Here is a 15,021-nt window from a genome sequence, read left to right on the forward strand (position 1 = left end):
CATCCAATCTCCGGGACAGTGCATCCGGGACAATGTTATTGCAGCCCTTCTGATAAAATACCTTGAAGTTGAAAGCTTGGAGGCGCAAAACCCATCTGGTCAGTCGAGATGACGTCTTTGGTTGATTAAAAGCCCAAGTCAGTGCATTATGATCTGTGAAGACCTCGAATTCCACCCCTTCTAGGAAGTGGCTCCATTTTTCCACAGCCCAGACCACCGCCAAACATTCTTTTTCTGAGGTGGAGTAATTTAGCTCGGCCCCATGCAGAGCCCTTGATGCATAAGCAATTTACTTTCTGATCCCCCTCGCTCGTTTGGGTCAGAACCGCTCCAAGCCCGATGTTGCTGGCATCTGTATGAACTTGAAATGTGAGTTGAACATCAGGTTGAGCCAGGATGGGTGGAGATTGGAGGGCCCCCTTTAATTGTTCAACTGCATCCTGACATTGCACTGTCCATTCCCATGGAACATCCTTTTTCTGCAAGTGATGCAAGGGTGCAGCGATGTCAGCCAATCGAGGGAAAAATTTGTGGTACCACCCTACAAGACCAAGAAACCTCTGCAGACTTTTAATATCGGTGGGGTTACGATAGTTCTGAATTGCTGCCACCTTTTCAGGGTCTACTTCAACCCCTTTTCCCGAGGCCCAAGAATTTAATCTAGGGTTGAAGGAAACAACACTTCTCCACATTTAGTGTCAGATGTGCCTGTTGCAGCCTCTGGAAGACTACTTCTAGATGTTGCAGATGTGGTTGCAGTGCTGGGGAGAACACCACTATATCATCAATATATAAATAGCAGATTTTCCCAATTAACCCCTTGAGAACTTGCTCCATCCATTGGGATTAATAAAGTATCTATCTATCTATCTATCTATCTATCTATCTATCTATCTATCTATCAGACGCTGGAAACTAGCCCCAGCATTCTTCAGCCCGAACGGCATGGCTCTGAATTGGAATAATCCCTCAGGGGTAATTACTGCTGTCTTTGGTTTGCTATATTCCTCCATCTGCACCTGCCAATATCCACAGCGGAGGTCCAGGGTGCTAAAGATGTTTGCACCATGCAGACTTTCCAAGATTTCTTGAACTAGGGCATCGGATAAGCATCATGATGGGTTTTTGCATTTAATTCCCTGTAGTCTACACAGAAACAATATGACCCATCCCGTTTTTTGATAAGGACTACAGGAGAGGCCCATGGTGAAGTCGATGGTTCTAGGACGCCATCCTGCAACATCATGTCCAGATGCGCTCTTATAATTTCCCTCTTCAGGAGGGATACCCTGTATGCCCGATGACGAACTGGGATCTCATCTTTAGTCCTTATAATATGAGTTATTGTACGCGTCAAACCCAGTTTTTTCGTCCACACCTCTGACCATCAACATAATAGAGGCTGCACCTCCATGGGTTGTTCCAGAACGCTTGCCAGTGAGTTGGACTTGGAGGTCATTACCTCAGCAGCGTAAAAATTGAGACTGGACCATCCCAAATCTTCGCGAGCCTTGGATAAGAAAGGCCTCATTTCACCCCCATCTATAGAGTAGCTCCTCAAATGCAGATGTATAGACATCCGGATGGAGGTAGTAAAATCCAGACCAAGGAGCAATGGAATGGTCAAGTGCTTGTCCTCCAGAACATAGGCTTCAGCATTCCAGAGGGTCAAATCCATTTGGAACGGTAACGAAACCCTACCCACGGCCACATGCTTGGTGCCGTCAGCCAAAATAAATTTGACGGAGGTTGCCGTTTCGAGGTTTTCCCCTGGTAGTGCCATTCTTTTCTACAAGCTTTTCTTCATTAAAGTGAAGTGGCTCCCAGTATCCACGACTGCATCTATGTGTAATCCCCTCACCTGTGTTGAGACCACTAGAAGAGAAGTCTGTACCTGGACCACTGAGACCCCCACTTCAGTTAGGCTGCTTCGTTTTTTAGGTGCTTTGGTGGACTGAACTTCTTTCTTTGTAGTCTGCACTTTATTCCAGTATTCTTTGGAAGCAGCCCAGTCTCGTTCCATAAGAGAACTCACCTTCACCAGCTGTTCCACCGAGGTCACTACTCCCCTCAATCCTCCAGCCAAGCGTGGATTGCAGGCGTTCAATATACGGCATACCAGCTCTTCCTCTACCATGTCAGGTTGCCACTTCAGACATAGAGCCCGATAATCGTAAACAAAATCCCTTATGGACTGTGTGGGGGCTTGCACCGTCGACCGGAGACGCTCTTCAAGTTCCATCTTATACCCGGAAGGAAGGAAAGCATTAAGAAATTCCTGTTTAAAAGAAATCCAGTCAGTAATTTTGTGTCGGGCAGCCTGCCACCAGCTCCTACCTGGACCTTGTAAAGAGGTGTTTATCACCCCCATAAGCTCTTCATTGCCCAGCGGTGTAGCAGACACAAAAGCTTCCCCGCGCTCCAAAAAGTCAATTACATCCTCTGAAGTATAGTTTTAAACTTGGGAAATTCCAAGCGAAGCGCCGGCACATGAGGAAGCGCATGAGATTGATAAACGCGCGATGCCAACCCCAACCCCCCCAACCCCAATTCGGGGTTGACTGTGCAGCCGGCATTTTAATCGCGGAAATACTTTTCCGTATCTCCTTACGCAGTTCATCCTTCCACTGGCGATCTCGCCGCTGTAAACACTGCACAATCTCTCGCTCCATAGCCGCTAGCTGGGCAGTGAAGTTGTCTTTAAGCTCTGCAATCGCTGTATCCACATAGACGCGGAGCCCCTCTTCCCGAGATATTGTACTTTCTGCCACAGAGGTTATTCTTTCGTCCAGAGCATCAAGACGTTCGGAAACCGCCGCGAGTAACAGCGGGTTGCCATCGACGTCCTCCTCGTCCGGTGCGGGTGGATCTTCCAGATACATGGACTGTAACAGACTACAGTAGATAGATCATGGGTTCCTGCAGGAGTCCTGACGGTGACGTGTCGGCTTCGGGCTACCGGATCCTCCCACAGCGATACATTCGGACTGGCATCCTCCTGTTCTAGCGGCGCCGAAGACACTCATAATGCCTCTAAGTAAATTTAGACAAAATACGGGGAATATCAAGACGTATATGTACCTAGTCATCAGAGAGGGCACCAACTGTAACAATTCGTCTCGAGCACTAGCCTGAGAGTATTGCTACCACTATTCTGACCTAGCTAAAGGCAGATGTTAAAAGGATGGGCCAATATCACACCTTAATAAATTTCCCGTATAGCCTTTATTCTAATAAAAACAATCCCTTAATATCAATGCATTTATATGTCACTGCACACCATAGTCCGTCAAATAAACAATAAATAGAAAAACAATCCCTTACACATGGATCGCCAGCCCGAACCTAAGTAACCCTTAATTTGCAGCGCCACACACATATACATGTATCTATACATCAAAAGTATTCATTCCCCCAATTCCCGTTCCAGCGATAATAAATAGATCCGCCGATAGTCCACTGTAATACTCCCGTAACGGCCGTCAAGCTGATGCGGAGTCCTGAAAATAGCGGACTATATATCCAATCTCCTCTTCGTCTTAAAAGACGTACAGTCAGACATGCGCCATGATTAAATTAAAGTAAGTCCGTTTTGATAGCTCACGCAAGTCCGTAGGTAATAGCAGAACGATCCATTCCCAGGTACTAAAGAGAAGACCATCCACTGATAGGAGCTCCTAGGCTTTTCCCATGGCCAGAGCAGAAGCTGATCTGCCTTTTCTGTTATACGATGCTCTTCTTTTCCTTTCTTCTCTCACCTCTCTTCACTCTTTAAAACGGCGCGCTTTATGCAAATTACTCCTGGAACAAACCGGAAGTTCCACCTCTGGGGCACCGCTGTCAATCTCTGTCGGAAGACTGTATCAACAACCGATCGACAGCAGAAAACATTATTCTTTATGTGGCAGCGCTACAATATGACAATGATGAGATATTCTTCTTCCAGTGACTTTGCAAAATTCAACAACTGAAGTGAAATGTGATCCATGTTCAAATCTTTCAGTGGATGAAAGTGTGATTGGTAACGAATGAGCACTGAAGAAGTGGATCAGGTTTATTTTCAAGTAGTCCTAGACTGTCTCATACTATTCAGTAATATGGCATTAAATTACATTAAAGCATGTACAATTTAAAATTATTGCAATATTTTCTATTACAACCTCACATGGTGAATATAAATAGCCATTTTAACACTGGTGCATAAAGTACACTGAGCGAGTACAGTACTTACGAGATGAGAAATGGTGCGAGTAGTTAAGGGCTAAGCAGGTCTGAGATTGAAATGAGATGGTACGTTGGCATAACAGGACCTTGCTGTGATTTTTCTCGAACAAAATTGAAAATATTAAGTCATAATCACCAGCATGGCCAGCCAGTCAGCCTGTGAATGGGATAGCTACATAATGAAAATCAGTTCATTTTTTGGAAGATAATGTTGGTGCAACAGAAGGAAATAAAGAAAGCATGATAATAAAAAGGAAACAACATAATTATGCTCTCCATCCATTCACATCCTGAACTTGCTTAAGCCAATTTGTTGTTCTAGTTGAATACACTATTATGTTGCTAGAAACAGACAATGTCTGCATCAAGTACTTTGTGCTGCAGCTCGCCGTAAGACACTATGGTGAGCACTAACGAAATGTGCTCATTCCAGAGACAGATATAGCAGTTGGTAACCTGAGTGGCCTTTACTGAAGAGAGTCTCATTATAAAAGAAATGAAGATGTCGCCTGACTCTAAAACAGAATTGACCATTTTATAAAGTGTTGTTAAATGATCCTCCTGAACAAGGTTAGTGGTCTCAATGTCTAAACTGAGCCGAAGATCTCAATCATACAGGGAGATCTTGGAGTGAAGGCCCTGCTGCTCCAGACTGAGAGAGGATAGTGTGGGCATGTGGTGATGATTCCCCAGGGCAGGGGAATGAGGTACAGTCCACTTAGGAGGAGGCCACGTGCTAGAGGGATTCAGTCCTAAGTACAGTACTTTGATATTGATGATAACAGTAATTGCCTTCTTATATCTATCCATCCATCCATTTTCCAACCCGCTGAATCCGAACACAGGGTCACGGGGGTCCGCTGGAGCCAATCCCAGCCAACACAGGGCACAAGGCAGGAACCAATCCTGGGAAGGGTGCCAACCCACCGCAGGACACACACACACCAAGCACACACTAGGGCCAATTTAGAATCGCCAATCGACCTAACTTGCATGTCTTTGGACTGTGGGAGGAAACCGGAGCACCCGGAGGAAACCCACGCAGACACGGGGAGAACATGCAAACTCCACGCAGGGAGGACCCGGGAAGCGAACCGGAGTCTCCTAACTGCGAGGCAGCAGCTCTACCCACTGTGCCACCGTGCTGCCTTCTTATATCTAATTACTGTATAATGTAGTTGTTGCCACTGCAAACATCATCAAGACAAAAAAAAAAATGAAGAAAAGAGTGAAATGATTTGGAAAAAAAAGACAACAATAGTTTATTTAAAAAGTACAGTGGATCTGCATGTGTAGTCAATATTCATTTTATAAAAGGCACACAAGGTAGCTTTTTTATGCTTTGTACTGTTGAAGTAAAGCAACGTGGGGAAGTGGTTGATTGATAATAAACAATACATTAGTAGAAGAAAAATGTAATGTAAATGTAGATTTTTGTATATAAGAATGTTCTTTCATAGCCCAGTAAAGAACAAGCTATTTTAATTTCCTTTAAAACGTGATGGGAGAATACACAAAACATCAGCGCAAAATTAACTTCACAATTTGAGGCTTTTGAAAATGTGGCCAGCTTCCCGTGTAGACCCTAAAGTGCAATCAAAAAGAAATGCAGAAAGCATACATGACCCAAATGTTCATGACATTTCCTCGCTGTGAGACTGTTTTTCTGTGGGGCATCTCATCATACCTCCTAACAATGAGGAGAGTCAGACCTGGCTGTCAGCAGGATCAGGCCTCGTTGTGGCTCAATGAATGTAGGCATGTTGATGTGTCTGTGAGCACTAGGGGCCGCCGTCAGCACAGATCTGCAGCCTGTGCCCTCTCACTGTACTTGACACTCCACAAAGGAGAATTCCGGAGTTCTACTGTTATTTGTTGTGATAGGAAAGGAAGATATTTTTTTTTCAAAACCATCCTATGAAAAATAACTTTTTTTTTTGTATTTTAAATGTATTTGATGTACATAACATAAGGCATAACCGACTAAACTGTGCAGCTGATATGTGGTGTGGTAATTCCTCTAACCAAGAGACCATCTTCCCAATTAAATGATCCATGTTGTGCAAATCTACCTGTAATGGGCCATGTGGTTCACTGTTGGGGTCTGTCTTTCCTCAGTGTATAGGTTTGACTGTCCAAAAAATCCTAGAAGCCCTGCCTATCACACAATCTTAAATGAGCAGTTCTTTGAAGGTTGAAGCCATCTCTGTCACAGCACCATAGGCAAAGCACCTTCAAATGATACACTTTACTTAAAGACTCTCTTTGAAATGCTAGGGAGTGTTTTCCAAGTTTAGTTCTGTTGAGCATCTGGTACGTTTGTAACACAGGCTGGTTAAGTGTGGTGCTTAGGATCACACAGTGAATTTCAGTTAAGTGGGGACTGAACTGGCAGCTTTGAGGTTTCAAGTCCACTACCTGGCCAATGCTTCACGTGCACCACCACCATTTTTGGCATAAACCAGAGATGGTGGGTTGTCATAAACTAACTACTCTGCTATAAAGGTGCTGTCGCTATTGACTTTTTAAACAGGATTAATGTCCTCGAGTCTGAAGGATCCATGGTGTGAACTAGGGCTTTGATTTCAAGATTTGTCTCCCATTCTTCTCCTAATTGAGTGATTTCAACAAGAATAGCAAAATCAATGGCAAGAATGCACTGTAATGTATTAATAATTTAAATTTGTGCTAAACTAAAAGGAATATTAATGTGCTGTGGAGTTACACAGTAGATCTGTTAGGACATTTCATTGAATATTTCTAATAAGATAAAAGCTGCCACAGATGTATCAAGAAACTATGTATCATTTTCTTAGCCTGGTGGCATACAGCTGTCTCTTGGCGTAGAGTCAGGATAAGCTGGGAAAAGAGCAGTTATGTCCAATAATGCCTGTTTAAATATTCTAATAGTGACACAAAATATTTCCATTACACACTGGAACAAAATGTCATTTCAGTCATTAATTGAGGCTGCAAAATAGGTGAAATGTCCACGCTGAAAAATCAAAAACATCAGCATAAATCTATTTCTTATAATCCAGGTATGATTTGGCATTGCTAACCCAAAGATAAATTAAGACATACCGTGAAACAAAACAAGTACCAAAAATCTTTATTGAAACTCAAGCTCTTCTTGATGCAGAGACTGAAATCGGGACTGACCATGGCAGACTGTTTTTTTTTTTTTTACTTCTAATAAAAACTTGTAACCTGCAGTATACAAGTGAAAGACAAATGGATAATTGGAAATATGAAATCTTTCAATCTCATGGCTGGGTGTGCATCCTTTAACTAACGCTTTGTGCAGGCACCTTCTGTATTGATTATAACAGGACATCAGCTCTCAAAGGTGGATCCCTGCTACAGGAATGGGAGATAATGGGTGTTTGGGCAGGTATGGGGGGGTCGGTTAGGACATTTATTGTAAATTCTGGTTGTGCTGCTGTAATCCAATACTGTACAGCTGAGAAGAAACTTGATTTGTTCTGAATGATTCTTAAAACCTCAAATGATGCAACATGTGGCATTGTGCTAGAATGTGGATTCAATCTGTGCACAGAGAATTTGTGTTTAGAGTTCGGATACTTCAAAAAGTGGAATTAAAAAAAGTGAATGTAGTATATCCATCCATCCCGCTATATCCTAACTACAGGGTCACGGGGGTCTGCTGGAGCCAATCCCAGCCAACACAGGGTGTAAGGCAGGAAACAAACAGGGCTGGCAGACACACACACACACACACCAAGCACAATTTAGAATCGCCAATGCATCTAACCTGCATGTCTTTGGACTGTGGGAGGAAACCCACGCAGACACGGGGAGAACATGCAAACTCCACGCAGGGAGGACCCGGGAAGCGAACCCGGGTCTTCTAACTGGGAGGCAGCAGCGCTACCCACTGTGCCGCCCAAATATAGTATATTGAATCCTATATTACAGACCTGTTTTATGTTATATAGCATTCTCAAAAGAGTAGGACAAGTCAATAATGCATTTTCTTCTTTATGTTCTTAGACCAATGCATTACTCCTTTTATTTTTCTATCACAGAGTGCTTTCCATCCTAAGTATCAGTATATTCAATATTATAGTGAACAAAGCTAAATGCAAATTTCATAACTGCTTAATTTAGCAGCAGGTGGCCAGTATTACGCTGATCTCTTGCTGCTGTGGACTGATGTTGCTATTTTGACTGTGGGTCTTTCAAGATGATGGACTCAATGAGTTTCCTGAGAAGTCTCCCATCGTGTTTGGGAAAAGTCTTAAAGGGGCTCTCCTTAGGAAGCAGTGTGATTATGAAGCCAAAGTGTTCATAGAGTGATCCATTTTGTAGAATGTTCCTAAATTACATTCGTATTACTTTCTTGACAATGTGTGACCAGTGATTCCCAAAACTGATTGTTTTGTAAAGAAAATGTGATACTTAATTTCAGTAGTGTGGAGACAGAGGTCAGTGATAATCAAATTATATTAGAGCGACCAAGCACATGAGTCCAAATATTTATGCAAGCAACATACTGCTGTTTTTGGCCTTAAATAAATTCTTAGTCATGGTTGTCTTGATACTTTAACATGCGAGTTCTGCTATAAAAACACAAACTGGACCACGCTGTGCAATTCTTTGTGATCCAGCACCATCTGAAATCTTTTATAGGGTCGTAATATTGTATTTATACACTGTCTTGAAAAAGTAAAGTTTAATACCTTAATGATTGTTAAATCAATGTAATATTTGCTAAGCAAGACTTATTTTTATTCTATTTGTAAACTGCTCAAAAAAATTAAAGGAACACTTTGAAAACACATCAGATCTCAAAGGAAAAAAAAAATCCTGCTGGCTATCTCTACTGATATGGATGGTGTAATGTGTTAGGAACGAAAGGATGCCACATCGTTTGATGGAAATGAAAATCATCAACCTACAGAGGGCTGAATTCAAAGACACCCTGAAAATCAAAGTGAAAAAATAATGCGGCAGGCTAGTCCATTTTGCCGAAATTTCATTGCAGCAACTCAAAATCATACTCAGTAGTTTGTATGGCCCTCACGTGCTTGTATGCATGTCTGACAACGTCAGGCAACATAATGTCCCAGAGGTGTTCTATTGGATTGAGGTCAGGCGAGTGAGTGTGGAGGTCAGTCAATGGTATCAATTCCTTCATCCTCCACGAACCGCCTGCATACTCTCGCCACATGAGGCCGGGCATTGTCGTGCACCAGGAGGAACCCAGGACTCACTGCACCAGCACAGAGTCTGACAATGGGTCCAAGGATTTCATTCCGATACCTAATGGCAGTCGAGGTGCCATTGTCTAGCCTGTAGAGGTCTGTGCATCCCTCCATGGATATGCCTCCCCAGAATATCACTGACCCTCCACCAAACTGGTCATGCTGAACGATGTTACAGACAGCATAACATTCTCCACAGCTTCTCCAGACCCTTTCACGTCACATGTGCTCAGGGTGAACCTGCTCTCATCTGTGAAAAGCACAGGGTGCCAGTGGTGGACCTTCCAATTCTGGTATTCTATGGCAAATGCCAATCGAGCTCCACGCTGCCGGGCAGTGAGCACAGGGCCCCCTAGAGGACGTTGGGCCCACAGGCCACCCTCATGAAGTCCGTTTCTGATTGTTAGGTCAGAGATATTCACACCAATGGCCTGCTGCAGATCATTTTAAAGGGCTCTGGCACTGCTCATCCTGTTCCTCCTTGCCCGAAGGAGTAGATACCAGTCCTACTGATGGGTTAAGGACCTTCTACAGCCCTGTCCAGCTCTTCTAGAGTAACTGCCTGACCCCTGGAATCTCCTCCATACCCTTGAGACTGTGCTGGGAAACACAGCAAACCTTCTGGCAATGGGACGTATTGATGTGCCATCCTGGAGAACATGGACTACCAGTGCAACCACTGTAGGGTCCAGGTATCGCCTCATGCTATCAGTAGTAACACTGACCGTAACCAAATGCAAAACTAGCGAAAAAAAAGTCAGAAAAGATAAAGAAGGGAAAAATGTTAGTGGCCTCCACCTGTTAAACCATTCCTGTTTTGGGGGTCGTCTCATTGTAGCCCCTCTAGTGCACCTGTTTGTTAATTTCATGAACACCAAAGCAGCTGAAACTGATTAACAACCATCTCTGCTACTTAACTGACCAGATCAATAGCCCAGAAATTTCATTGACTTGATGCTATACTCTGATTAAATAGTGTCCCTTTAATTTTTTTGAGCAGTTTATATAATTGATATATAGGATCCCAATGATATTATACATAGTCTGCGTAGAAATCAGAGTATTAAAAGTTATAGACGTAAGCCTGCATTTACAGCTGTCATAATGGTACAGGAATAGATTTGGTTAAGCTGGGAACTCAATTTACTAAAACTTACATTCTGAAAGCTGTCTTTGCATTAATAATGAGGGTTCTACACATGCAGTGTGCCTTGTTTCTCAAAGAAGTATGACATAAAATCTTCTGTAATTTGGAAAAGTCAAGGATTAATGTGTTGAAAAATACCAAATGTATCCTTTAAGTTGAAGTTGTTTCTTCACAATCATGGTACTGTATATACAGTATACATTATATATATTTTATTTATATATATATATATATATATATTATACAATTATATATATTAATTTGCGACATACAATTATGTTCTAAAGTGGAGCATTTTTTTATAAATTTAAAAAATACCTCGTCTGTTCTTACAGTTTACAATGGGACTGAAGGTTACATGGATCCATAAAAAAAGTCTTAAAACGTATGGAATACGTCCACTTTGAAGCAGCAAAAGTTTTGATTTAAGAAAACATGCCTTCTGCTTTTATGAAGTGCACTTATAATAATGAAGAAACTAAAAATAATTATTTTATCACAGATGGTTGGAACCTTTTTCTTGAGGTAATAATACATTTCCTGTGCGCCCTTCTGTTCACATGGGTGGAGTTTTGACGACCTCATATTCTGCTCATTACCCTTACTATTGTTTCTGCAGCGGTTATGTTCTGCCTTGGCTTGTAACAACAGACAGATGTGGGTTCAAGTAATATAATAGTGAATTGGTGCTGCTAAAGTGGCCCAAGTACAGTATATGCAGGCATTTGCCCTGGGATGGACTGGTGCCCTGCCCCGTGTTGCTCTTGCCTTGAGCCCGATGCTTGATGGCATATACTCCAGCTGTCCCATGATCCTGCCCTGGTTAAGTGAATTAGCAAAATGAATGTATACATGGATAATTATTAGTATTGTTATTGTGCCTATAATAGAGAAAAAAATAGATGAATAGATTGGACTTCTTTCCAGTGTTTGTCTTCTTTTTGGTATGTTGCTTTACACTTGTTCTGACCCAGGGCATCTTCATGGGGTGGCACTGTCTTTGTGCATATCTTCCCTCAAATGATTGAGCTAATGTTTCTTTGGGTGCCTGCGTGACTCCTTTCTCTATGGGCTGAAAAGCCAAGGCTGTTTTTGCCACAGACTGTTTGTTGCTGTGGATAAAATGACCGTACCATTGGATGCATGCTGTTCTATTTGAATAGAGTAGTTGATCAAAGATATTGAGGGCAGCAATTAATAATAATGTTATTAGGTAACAAGGTGCCACAGTGGTAGGCACTGCTTACTCACAGTGAAGGAGACTGAGGTTCAAGGGTGTGTGGAGTTCATGTTCTCCCAGATACTTTGGTTTCCTCCCATAGTCCAAACATATGGTGGTTGGGTGGACTGGAATTACTAAAGTGGCTCGTGTGTGTGTTCACCCTGCATTGTACTGGCAACCTGTCCATGGATTGTTCCTGCCTTGAATCCAGTGCTTGCTGGGATAGGTTCCAGCTGCCCTGCGACCTTGCCCTGGAAAAGGGGGTTAGGAAGATGGATGGATGGATGTGTACCTGTTCAGTTTTTGTCACTTAATTACATACCATCCGCCCGCTCGATATTCTCTCTAACTGAAACACATGCATGTGTTATCAATCAAGCGGCACTAGGCAATCTTTGCAACATAAAAGAAATAGATAGATAGATAGATAGATAGATAGATAGATAGATACTATGCTTCCATATACTGAAATATAAGCAATCATAATAAGTGTGCCCTTTTCAGTTGTTATTGTTTAGTTGTCTACAGAACAGTGACATCAACCCACATCTGCACATCACCATTCAATAATGTCAATAGCGGACGCACAGCAATGACTTCCAAGGTGATTCCATGCCTCTGGGGACAGGAGTCTCTGTGGAGCCTAAATGATCTCCTTTCAAAATGGCTGAATCTCACAACAATGGTTTGCTTTTTGACCATGTTAAAAAACACACATACACTGTTCTGCAATTTGTGTGTAATCTGAAGATGTGGATCAATATTTTATATTTTTGTCTTGAAAAACGGATGTCATATTTATGACTTTTTTATTACCACATGGACCTATGCACCCTTTATTTCAATTGTAAGCTACAAGAACAGAGAATTAAAAAAAAATTGATATATAAAAACGTTTAGCTTTAGAACACAATTTTAATATGGGATTTTAGCATTATACCAAGACTGGGAAAAAATAACTGACTTTAAAATACCAAACTTGCCCTTAAAACAAAATAGAAAGGAAATGCCTTGTAGTGCACTGTAATCCCAGAAGGTGGTGGTGCTGCTGCTGCTGCTGCATGCATGACTGTGTCTTCCTATTTTTAACCTCTCTTAATGCAGTGATTGGTTGGCCCGAGATGTGGCCTTCCAGTCCTGTCCCATCTTTTACCTTTCCTGCTTCTCTTATTTATCTTCTGATATATTTATCTAGTATACTTGTCCACTGTATTTCTATCCTAAGTTTTTCCATCCCTTTCCCCATTTCCCCTTTACCTAATTATATCTTCTATCATCGTCAGTATTTCTATTCTAATTCCCAAGCATCGGTTAGGTTTCCTCCTAATAGCCTTTGGACATGTGCTATCGTTTTATTTAATTTACTTTTGTTTTCTTTGGTTTTTACTCTAATGTTTACTTTAAAAGGAGGCTTATACTGGGTTGCGGCTTCCAAGAGCTGTCCTGCCAGGTTAGGCCTGTGCTCCAACGACATGGAGGAGTCGGCCAAGTTAGCCCTATGTTGAAATTCAAACTGACTAAATGACCAAGTGAATAATTTAACACAAATATGATTTTTCCAAACCTTTGGTAAAAGTATTAACACAGTGTTCTAATATATGTGACTGTTTTATGCAGGAATGTAATCATAAATTATCTAAAAACTAAATGTGTTAAATAGACCTGAATATAATGAGACTATTATTGCATCTACTGTATAGATTATCAATTGTAACAGTGGGGTGAAAGGGTCGTCTTGTGTAAAAACATTACACTAGGACTGCACAATATCAGTCTTCTGATGGAATGGTTTATTTATAGTCTTTATATCATAAAACAAACAAGAATCTCACTGACAGTAACTGAAGACCTCCCACATGGCATGCAAAACATCCCAGTTTAACACATAACACTTTAAACTTTTTTTAAATTTTTATATAAAACAAATCTCAAATTCTTTACAGAATGACTGTATATTCCCATGGTATATTTTATTTGATAGTAAAAAGACTGGTCACAATACATGTTGGTAATTTTTTTTCTTTTTTGTTTATAAGTGATCAAACACCAGTCGTTGAGGAAGGGAGGCAAGGAAGTAAAAAAATAAAGGAAAAATGTAACATAAAAAAATCAGCCATAGGGCAAATGGACAGAAACAAAAGCAAGGCCAAAGTGGGGTCGATGTGGTTCGGAGGCACTTTGGCAAAGAGCAAATAGACCACAAAGACTTTGGCAAAGTAGGGAATGAAGCATGCAGTAGCTGTCTTTTTCTTATTTTCATATACATGACAATTAAAGGGGAATTCCTGTATATTTTCTAGAAACAACACACCTTTGCGTAAGGTGCTGAAAAAGGCCTACACCAATCAGTTACCCCCCTCCCCCCCAAAAAAACAGATATGCAGAGAAGAGACGGAGGTTGCTCTGTCACTGCAATGACGCCAGAGGGATTGCTTTTGTTCATGCTCTGGCACATCTGCTCCCTCCCCTCAAACTCAGTCTACTGAAGGCAGCTTCACTCTTTGCTCTTCCACAAGCTGGATTCCAGACCAGACTCAGCGATACAGCTCCTTTGCTCGGATATGCTGCAGCTTTTCCCTCAATATCCTGAAAGAGGGCCGGGCCACAGGATCCAGGGTCCAACACTGTTTCATTACATCATACACTGCAGGTGGACATCCGTCTGGTGCATCCATTTTGTACCCTTTCTCTACCCGTGGAACCACATCCTTCAGGGGCTGTGTTAGGACAAACACAAAATGTTAAAAGCATGTCTTTTTTAATTCCTATAATGATGCAAAGAATGCCTAATATAGTTAGCTTCTATTAAGTTGTGCTTTGAACACATTGTTTAAGGCATTGTAATCGATAAAATATACGGTGCTCTATGTGAGCTATTTACAATACAAGTCATTTTTTTATAGCCCAAAATCACACAACTAGTGCCACAATAGGCGTTAACAGGCCCTGACTTTTGACAGCCCCCCAGCCTTGACTCTCTAAGAAGACGAGGGCAGGAAAACTCCCCAAAAAAAACCCTTGTAGGGAAAAAAAAATGGAAAGGCAGTTCAAAGAAAGACCCCTTTCCAGCTAAGTTAGGTGTGCAGTGGGTGTCAAAAAAAGTGGGGTGATTACAATACAATAAACAGAACAGAATACATGTAATTCTCAATACAATATATTATGATGTAAAATGGTGGGGCCTCCCAGGTGTGAGGTAA

General features: G+C 41.7%; 1 protein-coding gene across 4 annotated transcripts in view; it reads right to left on the reverse strand.

Moving 5' to 3' along the window:
- Positions 1-13,590: 13,590 nt before the first annotated feature.
- csk (C-terminal Src kinase) overlaps positions 13,591-15,021 on the reverse strand; it is a 165,551-nt gene continuing 164,120 nt past the window's right edge. For all 4 annotated transcript variants that reach the window (XM_051920920.1, XM_028823826.2, XM_028823824.2 and 1 more), the window contains one exon: positions 13,591-14,538. In XM_051920920.1, coding sequence (XP_051776880.1) covers positions 14,356-14,538 — 183 coding nt within the window. In that variant the 3' untranslated portion in view covers positions 13,591-14,355. The remainder of the gene's footprint in view (positions 14,539-15,021) is intronic.

Source organism: Erpetoichthys calabaricus, chromosome 17 (assembly GCF_900747795.2).
Source record: "Erpetoichthys calabaricus chromosome 17, fErpCal1.3, whole genome shotgun sequence".
In the NCBI taxonomy this organism is placed as follows: domain Eukaryota; kingdom Metazoa; phylum Chordata; class Cladistia; order Polypteriformes; family Polypteridae; genus Erpetoichthys; species Erpetoichthys calabaricus.